The sequence below is a fragment of the Rattus rattus genome, chromosome 4, assembly GCF_011064425.1.
Source record: "Rattus rattus isolate New Zealand chromosome 4, Rrattus_CSIRO_v1, whole genome shotgun sequence".
In the NCBI taxonomy this organism is placed as follows: domain Eukaryota; kingdom Metazoa; phylum Chordata; class Mammalia; order Rodentia; family Muridae; genus Rattus; species Rattus rattus.
The window spans coordinates 27,058,983-27,077,237 of record NC_046157.1 but is presented as its reverse complement, the minus strand read 5'-3'; the positions used below and the strand labels follow the sequence as shown (position 1 = coordinate 27,077,237).

General features: G+C 39.9%; 1 protein-coding gene across 5 annotated transcripts in view; it reads right to left on the bottom strand.

The window, feature by feature from the left end:
- The window catches only part of Lsamp (limbic system associated membrane protein), a 2,154,604-nt gene that overhangs the window by 27,067 nt on the left and 2,109,282 nt on the right, over positions 1-18,255 (bottom strand). For all 5 annotated transcript variants that reach the window (XM_032899157.1, XM_032899156.1, XM_032899158.1 and 2 more), the window contains 3 exons: positions 16,160-16,294; positions 5,839-5,959; positions 5,231-5,379 (listed from right to left, as the gene is read on the bottom strand). In XM_032899157.1, coding sequence (XP_032755048.1) covers positions 5,231-5,379; positions 5,839-5,959; positions 16,160-16,294 — 405 coding nt within the window. The remainder of the gene's footprint in view (positions 1-5,230; positions 5,380-5,838; positions 5,960-16,159; positions 16,295-18,255) is intronic.

The following is an 18,255-nucleotide window of genomic DNA, read 5'->3' as shown; positions in this document are numbered from 1 at the left end:
ATTATGTCATAGTCCTCAAAATGCCAGGCAGGAAAAAAAAAATGATTTAAACCTTCACCGTGCATTTGCTATGAAGTTTCCAGCTTTGATAATAAATGGCTGAAGTGCTTTCACATTTATGTATCAGCTGGAGAACACTGTCCCATACCATATGCTCTCTACTGTATTTTATTTTATGATTACTGTTATTATTCAGAGTGTTTAAGTGACTCAGCTTATTACTTTCTCACCATACTGTTCACAGTTGGATGCACGCACTCTGCCCGGCTTTCCACACACGCTTGTGTATTGCTACACCATGCTGCCTTCTCTCCACTGCCTTTCCAACTGCTTCCTGGCTGGTGATTAGCCTCTCAGTCCCGCCCCGTTAACATCACATTACGTAAGTGAGTCTTGTTCTCCCCATTCTATCCTTCTGGCTTATCTCTTCTCAGCGACTTTTTCCTTTCCAGTTCTTTTTATCCTCATTCTCTCCACTATCATTCCTACTACCGTTGTAAAGTTCACAGCAGGATTTGTGGGCTCCCACAAGAGTGAACTGAAAACTGATTCCGATACCAATTAAAACGGAGAAAGGCAACTTCACACTGTTGATTTTCAAAGCCAGAAAAGAGCAGGCATCTTGGGGGAGCTTTGGATTTCTCCCTTGGATGCGGATGCTTGAGGTCAAAGCAGATGAGTGGGGGATGTTAGGGACAGACTCTGCTCTTGACCTTAGAAGCATGGGCTGTGGCTTTTGGTATGGCCTTTGGGTATTGGCTTGGCTTTTCTATTGGCTAAATGGGATATGTGACTGCAAGAGGTCTATTGGCTGATTCTGCCATATATGGAGAAAACAAAACCAACCAACCAGCCAGCCAACCAACCAACCAACCAAGCCAAACCAAATTAAATGACTGTTAAAATTTCACAAGGAAGCACTTCAAAATGACTGTACAAAGAAAGCTGAAATGAAGGGCAAGATGTTTATATCAAAATAGTTTCCTAACTTCGATTTTATTTCATTTTGAATATTCGGTAACTACTCCTGGAACTCAACTCATTTGATGTCCATTTTGGCATATAAAGCAACCCACATGCCCACTCGCTTCCTTTTGTATCCGTAGAGAGTCGTTGAAGCAGTTAGTCTCTATTGTTGTATATTGTATAAAGTTAGAGCTCAATAATAGTTTGTTTTATGATGAAGTAGCTATGAGAATATGGTTAAGGAGTTTGCTAAGTATTAAGTACCACAAAAATAAAAATTAAAAAAATTTAAAAATATGCCTTTAACACCGAACTCCTAAAATAGTGACTTAGAATGTTTTCTGAATAGCAAGGGGAGGCCCTCATTGTGAAGACTCTCTGTCTTCATGGATGGCTTGGGCAGTTTTTATCTTATAGTCAATTACAAGTTTATAAGTTAATCAAGTGTCCAGTGAAATGGGAAAGCACTCCCTGTACACAGGTGCCGGATGGGCCAGTGTAGATGCCTTATAGTTTTATTCTCTTGCCTTCTGTAGCCTTAATACACTAATAATCTTCATGTATCCCTAAACTGATTGACAGAACTTTCCTTTTACACAGAAATAAGCTGCTAATTTCACAGACTTGAGTCCCTAGGCCAGGAATCAGTACACCTAGGCTGATGGGAGGTAGTGGAAAGAAGTGTAAAGCAGGGCTCTTCACTGCACAGGAACAAAACATTAACAAGCCAGGAGAAAGGCTTCATGAAGGAAGGAAAAGGAAGGTCAATGCTTCTTCACCTCCTCACCACAAACTGTAGCTCCTGACATTTTGGTTTACGTAAAGGACGTGCTGGTCTCTTGGAGGTTCAGAGACAACTTTAAACCTCCAACTCGGTGTATATATCATTCTGTTTCACTGATTACATAAACTCTGGGCAACAGGAAACCACAGGAACATAGTCAGGTTGCCCTGATGGTTAAAGGACAAGTATGTGAAGCAAGCACTTCCCATAAGCATCACTTGGGAAGAATTAGTAACACTCAAGTAATTGCCAGTAGTGTCCGTCCCTTAAGGAAAGCACTGAGATAAAGTACATCCATCATCTTGTGGGTAAATCTCCTGTTTTCGGCATAGGAGCATTGCGATGGTTATAACCTATCTGTAGACGATGAAACTTCTCGTTGCATCAGAAGAAATCCACACCTTCATTTATGACACAAACACTGCTCTGTCTGAACTGACTAAGGAGCTGAATCCCAGCCCAGGCAACATTGTGCTACTGGATTCGCACATTTAGAAAAATGTGAAACGTCCCACTTAGTTTGGGCATGAAGAAAAATATGTAAAAGGTATTATTCAAATATATACACTAAAGTAGTCTTTGGCAGAGTACTAGAATGTGAGGAGAATGAGAACAAATGAAAAAGAAAATGCTTCCAGTGGCTTAGGAAGAAAGTATTATAAACACAATGTATTTTTTTGCACTGTCATTGAGTTATTTTGACCCCTCTGGAGAGGTGAACAGAGAGTAGAGAAGGATACATATATATGTTGCTGAGGACATCGGATGGCAAATTGACACTGCAGAAGTCAGCATGTCACTGAGGTGGACGGGCTGGAAATGTGCTGACTAGCCATTAAGGATGAATAATCATGAACTCAGGGACGCTGGCTCTGTGTCTCTACCTGCTGCTGCCTCTGGCTGGCAGCAGCTCACCAGCTGCTGTATCTGCTTTGGCCCAGCTTGGTCAGCAGAGCACCCCGCTGCCCACACAGTGCTTCTGTCAGAGCCTCTGGCTACAGACACCCCTCCTGACACTGGTGGGAGGAGGAACACCAGCTGCCTTACAAGGGCCTTTCCTCCCCTTTCCCTTTAATCTCCCTGACTTTGAATGTGAAGAATGGGCAACCTACTTACACGAGCTTATTGTTCCTTTTCTTTCTTTCCTTTTCCTTTATTCTCTCACTGCTATCTTTCTTTCTTTGCCTGTTTCCTCTCTCTCTCTCTCTTTCTTCTTTTACTTATTTTTTAGGTCTGTGAAAAGTGGGCCACTGTAAAGTCCCATTTCCAAGCCTCTAGCTACTCGGGTTGTGATGACATGCTTTCTGAACCTAACTGATGGGAGTTCGGGTGGCAAGGAAGCCACGCTGCTTTTATCATAAAAGACAGACACTCCCCCTCCCACCTTGAATTTCAAAACTGGGTTTTGGGTCTAAGAAACAGAGTTGTTAACTAATTTTCTACCACGGGAGTAACTCAAAACCTAGCGGTCTTCCATCTGGTCTTTAATAAGCACACAATATCTTCTGTTAACCAAGGTGAAGGCATATACTGTGTATACATGTGGCATAAACACTGGTACTGATGCATGCATGATGCTGTGTCAAGGGCAGTATGGGACCACTGAGGAGATGGCCCATACTGCGTACTTCATAATGGAGGATGACTTTCACCAAATCATGAAGGACATTGCGATAGGAAACGTTTGGCAGATTCTACAGTTTTCAAGTTTAGAACCTGAAATTCTCCAAAATTCTTCATATTTTGTAATCTTACCATGCTAAATTGTTTCAGCGATGGCTGTGATGGCTAGTTCTCTTTCGTTAGGTCCTACAAGTGTCTCCACTGTCTATAATCTAGCTCTTGTTCTTCCTCTCTCTGTAAATACTCTCTCCTCAACTTTTCCTTCCTCAGCCTTAAGGCAATGTTTTATTTGTTACTTGAACTGCATAAGTATCACGGTTTTCTTACTCTCTGTGGGATGAGAAGAAGATATATCTTAATGTGGTATATTAGTGTTCATTTTTCTAAATAATCTTGTTGTTGCATTTTTTTAATTTTCTGATCCCCTTAAAATCTTTTCTGTCAGGTGCATGATGTTCTACTTGAGTGGGTTCTTTTAGGTTTGTCAGGATCTCAGATTTCTCATTGCCTCTGGGATTCCTTAGGTCAGGAAGGAATGGGTAACTACGTCTCCTAACTCATAGTTCCTCAGAGGTCTGGTGACTGTTGTCTCCAGTTAGGGCAAAGAGACAAGTAAGCACGATATGGGTTTTCAGTCTCACGTTGATGTAGCATCTGTATAGCTATCCCTCATGAAACTACCACAGACCGAAGGCAGACTGGTAAGAAGGAGAAACTTGAGGCCATGTTTAGGGTAGTTTACGGTTGTTGTTTTGCAAAAGTAGTGTTAGATATTCAGCAGTTTCCAAAAAACTAATACTGCCCTTCAAGAGAACTCTTGCTTAAATTGATCTTTCTTCAAAGAATCCCTTTTTCCCTTGAAGGCTCATCTAAATTGAATACAACAAGATGAAGACATCTTTCCTAAGTGTTTAGTGGTTTGTCATTTTAAAATAATAATAATAAAACCGTAAAAGCATTTTCTATTTGATCTAAGTGGATTTTGTGGCTCAGAAGGTTCTAACCATTTTGCTTTACTTATTCTGATAAATAAAATCTCCCTGTTCCAGATACTATCATCTTTCCATGACCCAATTCAGCGTCCTCTGTCTCTCGGGGACATTTGAATCTGGAATTATAGCTGTCTGACCAGCAAGGGTGTGGAGTTACAGACATGACGGAACATGGTCTTGGTGAGCAAAACTCCATGGTGGGGTCTGATGACATCCCTGTCTTTGAAAAGGACTGATTCCTTCTCTGCCATCTTCTCTGATCTTCAGAAATGCTCCCTTTCCCATGATTCCACCTCGGCTGCAAATGGTGGGTCAGAAAGGTAAACTTACTGTCCTAGGGAAACCATCCTACTGATCCTATTTCTCTTCAAATTTTACATTATGCTTTAAATATTCAGTCTACCCTTCCTCTTGTGTTAGGAAAAACGCTTTCTTTTTCCAGCCTCTACTTTTCCCAGGGCTTCCTGTGCTCTTACTGAACATTTCTTTCCCAATAACTACTTGCTGGCATAGTATAAGAGCCAAACATTGCCTGGCCTTTGAACTGCCCATTTCATAAAGAGGCCACCACAAAGTAAATATGTATTCTTTGAATTTTCTTGAAGAACAACCAACTGGAAAAAAAAAATGAAACTATGCAACCAATGAAAACACTAGGAAGTTCTCCAAAGTAAGAGAACACAGAGAATAGTCCTCCTACTCATAAATATTGCTATTCGTGGAGGCTGGTAGCCTCCACTCTGCTTTCGTGGAATATTCTTGCTTTTGTATAGGTTTAACTTTAAAGGATGCAGGGTAGATTTTGAGTCAATATGGGGGAACTCTATGCCTTGCATGAGATCAGCATCTGCTTTGGCATACTTACTGAAAAGGACTAGGCTGGCATTGGTGACGCCGAGCTTGTTGGCAGCCACACAGGTATAGTTGCCGTAGTGTTCCTCAGTGACGTTGGTCACCGTCAGGGAGGACTGGCCCTCAGTGCTCTTAATCTCAAGGCCGTTTGCACTGTTTATCCTAAGAGTAAAAAAACAGAAGAGTTAAAGTGATACAGCTGGAGGGCACGGCTTTGTGGCTTCTTCCTCATCTTTATGCTGGAGCTTTTACAAAGAGGAGAGGAAGTAAGCGTTTGTTACCTTTCTTTACTTACTCTTTATAATCACATAACTTCTGTTATTAGAACCGATCAATGTCCATCCACAAAGAAGACACAGCAATGGATGAGTCCCATTAAAACTAAGTTTCTACTACATTCAAGAAAGATATGTAGGTGGAAATTATCAATTGAGCCATTTTTATTCATCTCGAGTGCTTTTGGGTTCAGCTTAAGGGTTACAATTTCTAAGTGATGTAATAAAGAAGGCGTTGAAAAGGAAAAGTGTACACCATTACAGAGGAGTGAGGTCTTGCTACTAGGCTCTGGGAGGCTTTGAGAGCAGAATTTGGAATTTAGGGTATAAAGGTTTTGGCATGTACCTGGTGTCATCCCGGTACCACTCAAAGTCAGGTGCAGGCACCGCTGAGGCTTCACATTTGAGGGAAGCTTGTCGTCCTGTGGTGGCTTCATTGCTCTTAGACTCTGTGATGGTGGGTGGATCTGTAGCAAAAGCAGACAGAGATGTGAGGTTATTATGTGAGGGCAGAGGATGTTCTGAGAACAAAGGGCTTCAGTTAGAGAATCTGTAGGAAAGGTGGATACACAAGTTCACATGAAAGGGGGAGGCTCTAGAATTGGTATCGAAGGCACAGTTAGGAAAGGTGTCTGGTTGGAGGGAGATAAGAAAGAGATTATGTGGAAGCATCATTGACATGCCTCATGATCAGCTAGATGGGACTGGTCATTAGCAAGCTAAAGTAAAGTAAAAAATGACTGATAGAATGTATAGTTGGCTAATAAAACACTCAACAGGATTCTACTTGAATGAAACCCAAATTTTCTTTTCCTCTCCTTCTCAGTCATTCCAATTGTGGTTTGTATTATTTGCAATGTTTTCAGGAAGTCATGAAACTAAAACATAGTTTTTTTAAGGTTTATTTTTAGTTTTATATATATATATATATATATATATATATATATATATATAAAATCTCCATGGATATATGCATGTATATGTGAATTGTGTAAGTTGAGTGTTGGAGCCCATGGAGTTCACAGAGAGTCCTGGATGTCCTGGAGCTGTGAGCTATCTGACATGGATGCTTGGAAACTGAATTCATGTCCTCTTCAAGAACAGTGCTTGCACTTAGTCACTGGGCAAACACATAATTTGACCATTTTTTCCTCATTGCTATTATTACTATAGTTAGTGACAGCTTTGAGGAGTCTGATGAAAATGAAAAGGTTAACTTAATCTAATCTGAAACTTTGCCATATGCTGTCAGAGGACTCCAGAAACTAATAAGCAAGAAAACAACCATGAGGTCATTGTTCTGGTCTTTGCTCCTATGTGTTCCCTTGTATTACTATGACACAAGCAAATTTGGCTTTCATATGTGAGTTGAAATGTGATATATCTAATACTGGACAGAAGATCTGCTTGCCATCAATACTTCACTCCCAATGGCAGTTGGATATCTCCATATATCTCTATCTTTCCCTATCTATCTATCTATCTATCTATCTATCTATCTATCTATCTATCTATCTATCTATCTATCTATCTATCTATCTATCCATCCATCCATCCATCCATCCATCTACCTATCTATCTATCTATCTATCTATCTATCTATCTATCTATCTATCTATCTATGTATCTACCTACCTACCTACTTACCTACCTATCTATCATCTGTCTGTCTGTCTATCTAGGGAGCCTTTGAGTGGACCTTATAAAACTATCATTGACTTGAGATGAAGTAAAAAGCTGATCTGATAGTCTATCTTTGCCATGATTCTTTATATATCCTACCAAAGTGAAGTAAGACAATATGGGAGAGATAATTTTTTGGGGCCCACTAATGTTTTTTGCCCATGTAAAGTTTGTGAAAAAGACTTTTCCAGGTAAAGGAAGTTGCCTCAACCAGGAAACCAGAGTTTGATTCCAAGCCCCCATGCAAAAATCATCTCATGAACCTGTAATCCTAGAGCTGAGAAGGTGGAGAAAGGAGAATTTCCTGGGGACTTCTGGTGAGGAAATTTAGCCTAACTAATGAGTAAATAAATCTGATGGCATTCCTGAAGATCATACTTGAAGGCCTCCATGTATGTATGTGACACCACCATATCACACCACACCACACAGATAAGAGAGAGACATAAAGACAATGAGAGGCACACAGAAAGAGAACTTTTTCATCTAAAGGAATGTTCCAGGGAATGGGAACTTAGCTGTATGTATATGTGTTTGGGAAGAATAGGCCCAAGTACCAATCAGGTCATTCAGATTTTTGTGGAGGAAAAGGTGATTAATAAGATAAACTTTACCATACACAATTCACTTAAATATCTGGACTATGCTATTTCTTTGTTTCTAATTTTGTTTTCCTATAGTTTTGCGCATCAGTTTTAAAGTTCTCTGTCTACAGAAAGTCTGGTCCTGAGTTAGAATCACATTGAACAATGTCCGTCCAGTCTGGAGTTGCAGCTTCTTTCCATCTCATTTTATCATCAATATTGATTTTTTTGCCATTTTCAGAGAGAAAAGAGTAAGAAGACATTTAGGCAATGCTATCAAACCAAATGCAAACATTAGTTCTTGACATTGTTGTTGGTACTCTTTTGCTCTAGACTTAGCTTCTCATTTCCCTAGAGGCACAAAATGAGAAGATGCTGTATTGAAAAGCTACACAGAAGAAAAAACAACAAGACCCTGAACTAAAGGTCGGGGCCTTGGGACATAGTTCTGGTGTGGTTTATGGACCTCTCACTGTGCAGTGTTCCTATAACCTGAGTCTTGGCTTAGCATTCATACAAGAAGGGAACTTCACTTAGCAATCCTCTCAGCCTAATCCTTCAAACTGAGCTGTCAAGATCATTCTAGCACATGCATTTTTACACTTTTAACCATTCTTGACTTTAAATGTCTAGCTTTCTAGAGTATTCACTTGTCTACTCCATAGGTTAAGAGGTAGAGTTAGTGGTGAGTTGTAGGAAACCTGGAATATGAGGTTTGAGCCTCGATTTAGAACCAACCAACCCTGAGTTTAAGTCCTTCACTCCTTCCTTATCTTTTCAAAGAAGGAGAGAGCTTAAAATGATCAGCAGGTTCCATTGCAAAGTCTTTCTACCTATGACTGGCTACCTAGATCATTACAGCCCATCAGTTCAAAGGATAATGCATGAATTCGATGTATTTGTGCTGATGGTAGAATTATTGGTAGGGGGATAGAGCATAAAATAGAGGAGGTGATAAGCTCAGATTTAAATTTGATATATGTGTGCTTAAAGTGAGGCTTGGCCCCTCTTTGTTCTCTCTTATTAGAGACTTTAGTACTTTACCCAGAGTCACAGTGCTTCAATTCCCTCATCAATAAAGTCCTGGAGCTAGCAGCAGGGAGGCCCATTTGGAAGCTGATGAAGGAATTTAGAAAGATTCTGCACCAGGTTTATGGTAAAACGATGGGAAGAAGAGGACAGATTTGAAATGTAGAGCTTTAGACATGATAACCTAGCAGTGGATTAGATGTAAAGGGGAAGGGAGGAAGGGTAAAGGATAACACCCAGGTATTTTGTTTGGACATCAAGAGATGCTATCCACCAAATAATGTACACAAAAGGTAGAATATGACTCAGTGAGTTGAGTTTGATAAAAATATATGAGAACCCGAGTTCAGATCACCAGCACCCACGTAAAAAGTTAAGCATGTTGGTGCATGTCTTTAATGCCAAGGTTGGGCAAGGCCTTATAGATTGATTACTGGCCGGACAGCCCAGCCAATTGGTGGATTCCACATGCAGTGAGAAAACCTGTCTTAAAACAAAGACAAATATAAAAACAAAACAAACTATTAAGGTACAGAACAATAGAGGAAGACAACTGAAGTTGATCTCTATCCTTCAAACATATGCACACATATGAACACAAGACATATGCATCACACACACACACACACACACACACACACACACACAGTAAACCAGTAAATAAGGTAGAGATGACCAACAGTTTAATAACTCAGTCCCTTTCATTTTGTATCCTCACGTATTTTCATCTTTTTATCCTGCTCTTCAAACACCTAGTCACACATTGTAGCTCAGTGGTCCACTGCTATTGGTAGGAAAGACAATGTTACTTCTGATTCTATAGTTTGTTTAATTATTTAATGTGGAAAATGAATCTCAAGATATGTTTGTTTCTGGAACTATGTGAATATGATTGACAAATCCTTGGTGAGGATTGAGGTTTCATTTTACCTAGTCAAAAAAAACTACACACTCTTACACCATACAACCACCATGATCACCACCATCACCACCACGATCACTACTAGCATCACCATGACCACTACCACTTCCACTACCCCATCACCCTCACCACCATCACCACCACTACCACTACCACCACCACCACCACCACCATCACCACCACGATCACTACTACCATCACCATGACCACTACCACTTCCACTATCCCATCACCATGACCACTATCACCACCACTACCACTACCTCCACCACCACCACTACCATCACCACCACCACCACCACCACCACCACCACCACCACCACCACCACCACTTCCACCACAACCACCTCCATCATCATCGCCACCACCATGGTACTCAGAGCTATAGAACATGTTGACACAATATTGCTGTGGTACATTCTCTCAAAGCTCTCTAGCATAGCATCAGGATCACAAGTCCCAGATGCATATGTTTGCAGAACATTCCTTGCTCTGCTTAAGTTTATATTATTTAATGTACCTATTACTTGGTATTTATTACTTGGGGGATAATGACAAAGATTGGGGAACACATCGAGTTTGTTTGTCTCATCTCTTCTCTTTGTCCTGTGTGGTTTTTGTCTTGGTTTTGGAGATGGTGTCTCACTATGCTGTTCCGAGTTCCTGGGATTTCAGAACCTTCTGTTTTAAAAGAATAGTTCTTTGAGCTTTTGGAATTTAGCTTTTGGCCAAAAAGCTGAGGGTTCTTCTCAAAGCTGGATCAAGAACCTCTCCTTCATGTTTTCATGAGTGCAGACATCTCAGCCCAGGGTGCCTGGGGTGTGTGGGATAGTTGAATACGCTAAGGTACTACTTGGTACTACTTCTATTTTGACCTCTACCATGGAAGCATTTAACCTTTCAAACTTATCCTTATTTCTGAATTTGTTTGGCATGTGTACAGGTAAGCAATAGATTGTTTATCAATCCGTTAGAGGCCCCAGCAAACTGGAAGCTATCTAGAAACTTGGAGTAAGTGCATTAAATTCAGAAAAAAGATGACTCTGGTCCAACTACTTGCTTTCATCTTTTAAAACCAGTAAGTCCCTCTCCCAGAGTCAATTCACAGCCACCAATAAGGAGCACAAAAGCTTGTTGCTCTTCTTATTTCTCAGATGACGTCATGGTCCAGGCCTTCTTCCGTGGTTTTTGTGAATGGACATTTTAGAGTTCATTTGGAATGAATTCTGTGTAGCTAAGGCCAAGAAAGATTATTATGAATTATACTGTAGCAAGACTTATAGAGTTAAAATAATACACATGTCTGTTCAAAATAAGGTTATAATAAAATGGGATTCCTATAAATGCTGCACAGAGAGATTCGTTGTCATTCTCTGCATGATGTTGGAAGAGCTTACATACACTTATCCAACGATTCCTCCAGTTTTTTTTAACTTAAACACCAGGTCCTGAAAACATTAATCAGGGCTTTCTTGTTCTTATATCACTGATAACAAAATTCTTTCCATCAAAATGATGATAATAAGGATAACTTTCATTCATTTAATCTCCCTAATCTGCGGAAAGATTGTAAAAACCATAAAATTTGAATAAAAGATATGATTCATAACACTATAGACACCTATTAGGACTGCTTCAGATGTCAGACATCCTTATTTGTCCAAATAACAGCCCTAAGAGTTATGCATTAGTACTGTTATTTGGAGAACAAGAAGGGAAATTTGCAGAGGGTTAGCAACTTGTTCAAATACATCTGAGCAGTGTTTGTTGAAGTATGGATTTAGATCCCTGTTGATCATGTTCTGAACCTCTCTAAACTGCTTTGTTTGTTTGAATAAGTTCTTTCATTTTATTTTTCAAGATTTATTTGTTTTATGTGTGTGAAGTTCTTGCTCACATATACATCTGGGCACCACTTGTACAGAGCCTAGTCACCATAGAGTTCAGGGAGGTCAGAAGGGGGCACCAGACCCACAGGAACTGGAGTTATGATGGCTATAAACCTAGAAGGCTATGTGAATACTGGGAACCAAACCCAGTTTCTGTATATGAACACTAAGTGTCCTTAACCACTGAGGTTAACCACCATCTCTCCAGGAAGGAAATAAAAAATATTATTTAAGGGAGCTTGAAAAGTAAATGTTGCAGATTTTTGCAAATGTTTATAGAGCACTGAAAAAAATGGCAGACCATATAGTGACATAATTGGTATATTTCTAAATTAGGAATCTGAAGTTTCAGGCCTGACTTTCCCCTATGCATCTACTGTTGCCATAGATACCTCTCTCTTCTTAGCCTCCTGCCTATGACACCTACCAATCTTGTACACAGGTGTAAGACAAATATTGTATGAAATAAAAGGTAAAGAATACTTTGAGCCTCTGAAGTAGCAACATCATTTGCTTTTACCACTATCACTCTCTTGGGTTTGGGTGAAAAGAAATTTGAGTTAGACCTAGGAGTCTGAGGTCTGCCATTTACAAGTTCTTAACTATATCCTATGAAATTCTCAAAATATAAGTGAAAAATGTTGTTTGGAAAATGTAAGACCAGCACAGAGACTGGATAGGTGTTGCCATGAATTACTTGAGGTCTCACTCTACATTGAGAAGTTATTTTCCTAAATTTGCTTATCAGGTGACCTTTGAATCAAAGTACTGAAGCATCTAGTTATGTTTTATACTTAGGTTCTGAAAAGTTTGCCCAGAGCTTGCATGTGCCTGTTCCTGTTCTAGAGAATCTTTCAGCTTCAGTAGTCACCTGGTAGCTTCCAATTCCAGACCCAAGGGATTCCATGCCTTTTCTTGGTCACTGTAGGTTTTGCCCCACCCATGTGTATACCCAACAGGTGGTGCATGTTGTTCAGTAACCTCTGCTTTTTCTAAACTCACACACATGTAAGAGCTTTGGAAATATCCATGTCATCAGCCCCCTGCCATGTATATAGGGTGAGCCAATTCATTCTAGATGTAGAGTTGGGTGAACGGGAGATGAGGAGAGGAAGTAGAAATTGCAAATGCTGTCACTGTGAGAGAGAGAGAGAGAGAGAGAGAGAGAGAGAGAACTAAGGGTAAGCAAAAAGTGGGGACATTAGCATGTCAGTTGTGGTGGGGGAAGAATGTATTTAGGAATTTCCTCATGACTAAGAAAGAAGTCTACTCTAGGAAAAGTCTGAAAGAAAGCAATATCACGCATCTATTGAACACTTGCTCTGTGGTAGATACTATCCTAGAGACTCATTAATGCATAATGAAAGGGGAAATTGAGAGTGTAGAGTCAGGAGAGTGTATTTCTGTGGATGATATAATTTGTCCCTTCATAGGACATGGAAAGTCAAAAGTCTTGTCCTTTCTATAAATTTCACCAAATTTATTTAATAGCAAAGATTTTGAAGCAATGATTTAGCTTTCTATAGGTTCCAGGACCTCCTACCACTTAGAAAATAGACTTTTCATGTAAAATGGCTATGTGCAATGATACAGACCTACCACAGAGGCAGGTTATCTAAGAGAAATAAAAAAGGAGAGGCTACAGAATCTGCTGTGAGCTCAACGGGTAAAACGGTTATATCTCCCTCCCTTACTGTGCTAGCCTTTATGTGTCCTGTAACAAACATCTGTTGGCAAAGGAGTAAATGAATCAATGAGCAGCAGTGGGGAAGTTATAAGTGCTAAGATTGCTTCTTTAGTGGTATCCAGGGTATGCTCATTATGATAATCTCATCAGTAGTTTTCTTAGCTATCCTGTTTGCCCGACCTGATCCTGAAGCCTCTGTTTGAAATGGAAGAGAACTCAAGTTAAACCAAAGAAAGAAGGTTCAGATGAAGTGACCAAAGGGACCCTGGCTATCTTTCTATAGGTGAGAACATGCTTCTATAATTCTATCTTGGAGACCACATCTATTTCCTCAATGCAACTCTGCCTGGGTACTATGGTTTATTGGAACAGAATTTCTGGTGTAAGGACTGATTTTATATACATGTACTTTATGAAGTTTGGGTGAAAAAAGTAATTGCAGAGGAATTTGAAATTAGAATGTTTTTCCTGATTTGTAACTGGCATCATTTATTTATAGAGCCTGGGAGAATAGTAAGATTAAGAGTTTTATTTTGAGTTTTCTGTCATTACCTTCAGTTAACATTTACTGACTATTTTTGTAGGGTCGAGCACATTCTTGTTCCTCTTGGTTAGAGCACATTGGGTGTCGAATTGAATTCTTCCAGGATAATTTTTGAGAATTGGTGAGTTCTGTCCATGTTCAGGGATTCACTCATTACTGGCTAAATCTCATATTTTCATAAAAGTTTTCTTGAAAATTATCAGTATTTTTTCCTTTTCTAAATTATACTTTGGGGACAGTGGAGAGGGAGCAATGTCAGACTAATTGCTTCAATAATAACAGGACCCGGGTGACTAGCTTTGATCTTGGAAACCATCTCCAATCCAGACCACTTTGATGTTTCATACAATGGAAGCATAAATATTTTCTATTTACTACAGGATTGGACTTTCAGAAACCCAATTAAGTTGAAGGTCAATTAAGAGAAAATGAAATCTTGACTCTAAAAGTCAGAGAAGAGGTGTCGGATGATAGCATGGCTATGTGTGCATAAAGGAAGTTAACTAACCTAATTACAAACTTATATAAACACCCGGAGAAATTGCCTTTCATGTGAAAAAAGGACCTAAAGCATTTTATAACATTGAGATCATTAATGCATCTTTGAAACACACCCAGTACTGCAAAAGAATAGTAATGCTGGCATTTCAAAACTCTATTACTAAAAAAAAAAAAAAAAAAATTGAAGACAGCCAGGGATAAAAGCACTTCACAGCTCATCAAATGCAACCCCTTGCTCTTAAAAATGAGATCATAAACTTTAAACGTGTGGTTCAGTGCTGTGTCTATTGGTTTCCCCCAGGTACACAGTGGAGCCTTCCCTGTCCATTTCAAAAAGCTATAAGGCTGGCTGGAGCTGGGCACTGGGGACCGGGGCATTCCAACAGAGGCTAAGCCACCTTAAGCAAGCTCAATTCCAAAATTCTAAAGCAAGAATATGGATGCTTATCTCATTGGATTATAGTGAGACTAATAGCGTGCTTAAATCCCTAATAGGAAGCTATGTTGAGCATTATGAATAATTGAAATTTCTCCCCTTCCTCTTCTTCCTTGGGAAGTTCGGGCTTTAGAATCAAAGAGACCTGAGGTTGAACCCCCCTTTCTTCCATTTGCTTTTTGTGTTGCTCTGGATAGGTGATTTCCTGAACATAGGCTTCAGTTTCTAAAGCCTTAACTTGGACTTGATTATATTTATGTTGTCAAGGCTGTTAGACTAGAGAGCATGTATATTGACTCTGGCATATAGGTGACAGCAAGACAGATGTAGGAAGGCAAAATGTATTGCATCATGGTTTAAAATACACTTTCAGATGTGGGCTAAAGTATGTGTGTCATGTATGATTGTGTGTGTGTGTGTTTTGTGTGCATAAATGGGTATTTGTGTGTATGAGTGTGGTAATAAACATACACATACATAGATAGGGAGAGGAGAGTAGAGGAGAGGGGAGGGAAAGAGAAAGAGAGAGAGAGAGAGAGAGAGAGAGAGAGAGAGAGAGAGAGAGAGAGAGAGAGAGATCAGAAAATCTTTGTCCTTTCATGTCATTAGTCACAGTTATGTGATGAAGACTCATGAATTTGAATGCTATAGAAAGTCACTCCTAATTGAAGAGGATAAACAAATTTCTTATTCCTTTGCTGGGTGACACACATCCTATAGATCCCCTCTTCCTCCCTCCTCCTACTTTGAACTACATCTAAGGAGCCTTTCATCTGACAAGTTCAAAGTATGCTCACTTACCTATGCATCTTAGTGAAATCTTCATTTCTAATGCCCAGGCTTTAGGAGAAATAGATAACCAAAATTAACTTATCAGACATTCTCCTCTTGCCATCAGGGACACACTGTATCTGACCAAATGGGCTTGAATTTGGTCCCAAGGCCAATTAGTTAAATAGCAGAGGATAAAATATAATCTTCGGGCTATTCTCTTCTGACAAACAATGCATTAAGATAAAAAAAATTCCAGCTAAACTAGATACGGATTGTTGCTTTTCCCAAAGCAATATGACCTTGGTGTCCATAGACTCTACAACAGTGACTGTCAGAAACTCAAGTGGTGTCTCATCGTGTTTTCTAATTCCACGGTCTGAGTAAAAGACAGGGGCTATTGTGAAATGTATTACTGGTTATATTTAGAATCAGAAGAGTTGATTTATCAAATTCAAAGGCCAAGTCTCGTCCTTGGAAGTGTCCAATGAATAAATGTGCATCCCTGACCAGAAGAACATCTGCTGGAAATGCTGTGCGCTTTCGCTAATGGAATCTGTAGAGCTCACTGGGAGTGGAGGTGTGCCCTGGGCACGGAACACCTGCTGCTCCTGTACTCACAGTTCACAGTGACCTTGACTTGTTTGACATCCGCGGAGGAGACCTCGTTGGCAGCCTTGCACTCATATTTGCCTGACTGTTCCCTGGTGATGCCTAGGATCTCCAGATATTCTTCTTCTCCTTCAAATTCTCTTCCTGGAAAAAAAAAAACCAGACAATTGCATGATTGTTTTTATAAGTCTAAAATGTGCAGCAGAATTCTTCCTTTTTTCCCTTTTAAACACAATAAGTCAACATGGTTTTTCATTAATTTGACAATGTTCTTTGTCTGAGGTCAGCATCTGCAGAGGCAGACGCCAAGATAAAGTTTCTTCAGAATGTGATTAAGTGGGAAAGTGTTTTGAGGCAAAACAGGCAGAAGAGTGGGGAAGTGGTAGCTGCAAAGGAAAGAAGCCAACAATGTTATGATGCCAGGTTAAATCTTCAGAAGCAATGGTGACTTGGTCCTTTGGGGGCTTGGGAGACTACACATGTCCCATTTCAACACTGTCCCAATAAGAAGAAGAGAAGAGGCTAGAGTGCTCGAGCATTCATATCTGTCAGTCATTAGTCAAGTATTTGGAACAAAGTAGGGGCAGGGGCACCAGGGATCTCTATGATGCACTGGCAATCGTCTTTACTAGCTACCCCCCTACACTAATGGAGCTGGCAGAAAGAGAGTGGATTGCTTGCAAGAAATGCCACTGTTTGGATTATGTGGATCTTGTTTATCACAAAAATTATGTGCTGGGGCTAGAAAGATGCTCAGTAGTGGAAAGGGCTTTTCCTGGTCTTCCAGAGACCTCAAGTTCAGTTAACAGTACATCATGTAGCTCAGAACCACCTGTGACTCTAGTCCTAAGGAACTCGATGCTCTCACCTGGCTTCTACAGCCGCTCACACATACATATATGCATACATACATAGGTATATGCACCCATACACATAACGCAAAATAGATCTAAATGTGTAAAAATAAACCCTATGTTAATCCTTGTGCTGATTATCATCCAGGCTTTCAAGCCATGGATAGATGAATGAGACTATGAGGCTAATGGTATCTTTGACTGAGACACTAAGTCTAGGTGTAAGAAGCTACACCCGTGTTCACAGTTGGAGTTAGGGACATTAAGGCTCCATTTTGGAACAATCTACAAAATCAAATGTTTTGTTTCCATAGAGAAAAACTGGACAGGAAATCTTTTACACTCTCACAAGGAACCTAACTGATTAAATGAACGTTTTCTTTTTCCTAAACAGACTGAAAGGAAAGAAAGTGGGAGGGGACATTAAAGGGGGAAAGAGATGGTGGACAAGGAAATTGGGATGTAGCTAATGCATGGATAGAAAGGTTCATGGATTTTAACTTTAGTGAAATTCTGTGCCTCTCAAATGACCAAATTCACAACTCCACTACCCACTGGGTTAGCATAGAGCATCTGGGAAGGGTGTTGACGCAGTCATGCTCCAGGATGGAAGTTTAGTGTAGCTCCTCGTCAGGCTACACTAAACTGTACCAATTAATGGCTGTGCTCAAATGCCACAAGCTGTTCCTTTCCTAAAAATCCCCAAATGGCCAAATCAACATAACATTCAGCCAGCATGGACAGGAATTCATTGTCTTGATATGTCAACCAAGCCTGTTAACTAGACTCCCAGAAGAACACAGGACCTCTTTGATAACATTTTATCACACAACGACTGGGAACATCCGAAGCGTCTAATCTCTGCCAACAGACAAGATGACTGGGTTTGAGAAAATAAGGAATAAGCAATAATAATATACAATTATTTGCTTTAGATTCAGTGTGTTCTGGATAGTCCATGTTTGTACTAAAAGTGCTGCACACTGAGATACAGTTCAGAATATTATTCCCAAATGTTTTTATTTTTCCACCTAAGCTTTCCCTTCCAAATCTTCAAGCATCTAGACAGGCAAGATCTTATGCTCCAGATGTGGGATGTAAACTATGTGGAAAATGGGAAAGGTCACCTTTTCTGGGTTGAAGAGTATATGATGGATTATAGCAAGAAGTGTTAAACACAAGTCAGAGAGTTTTAAGATTTCTCCCCCTGTCCTCTTCCATAATCGCAAAACTTATTTTTATGTGAGTGTA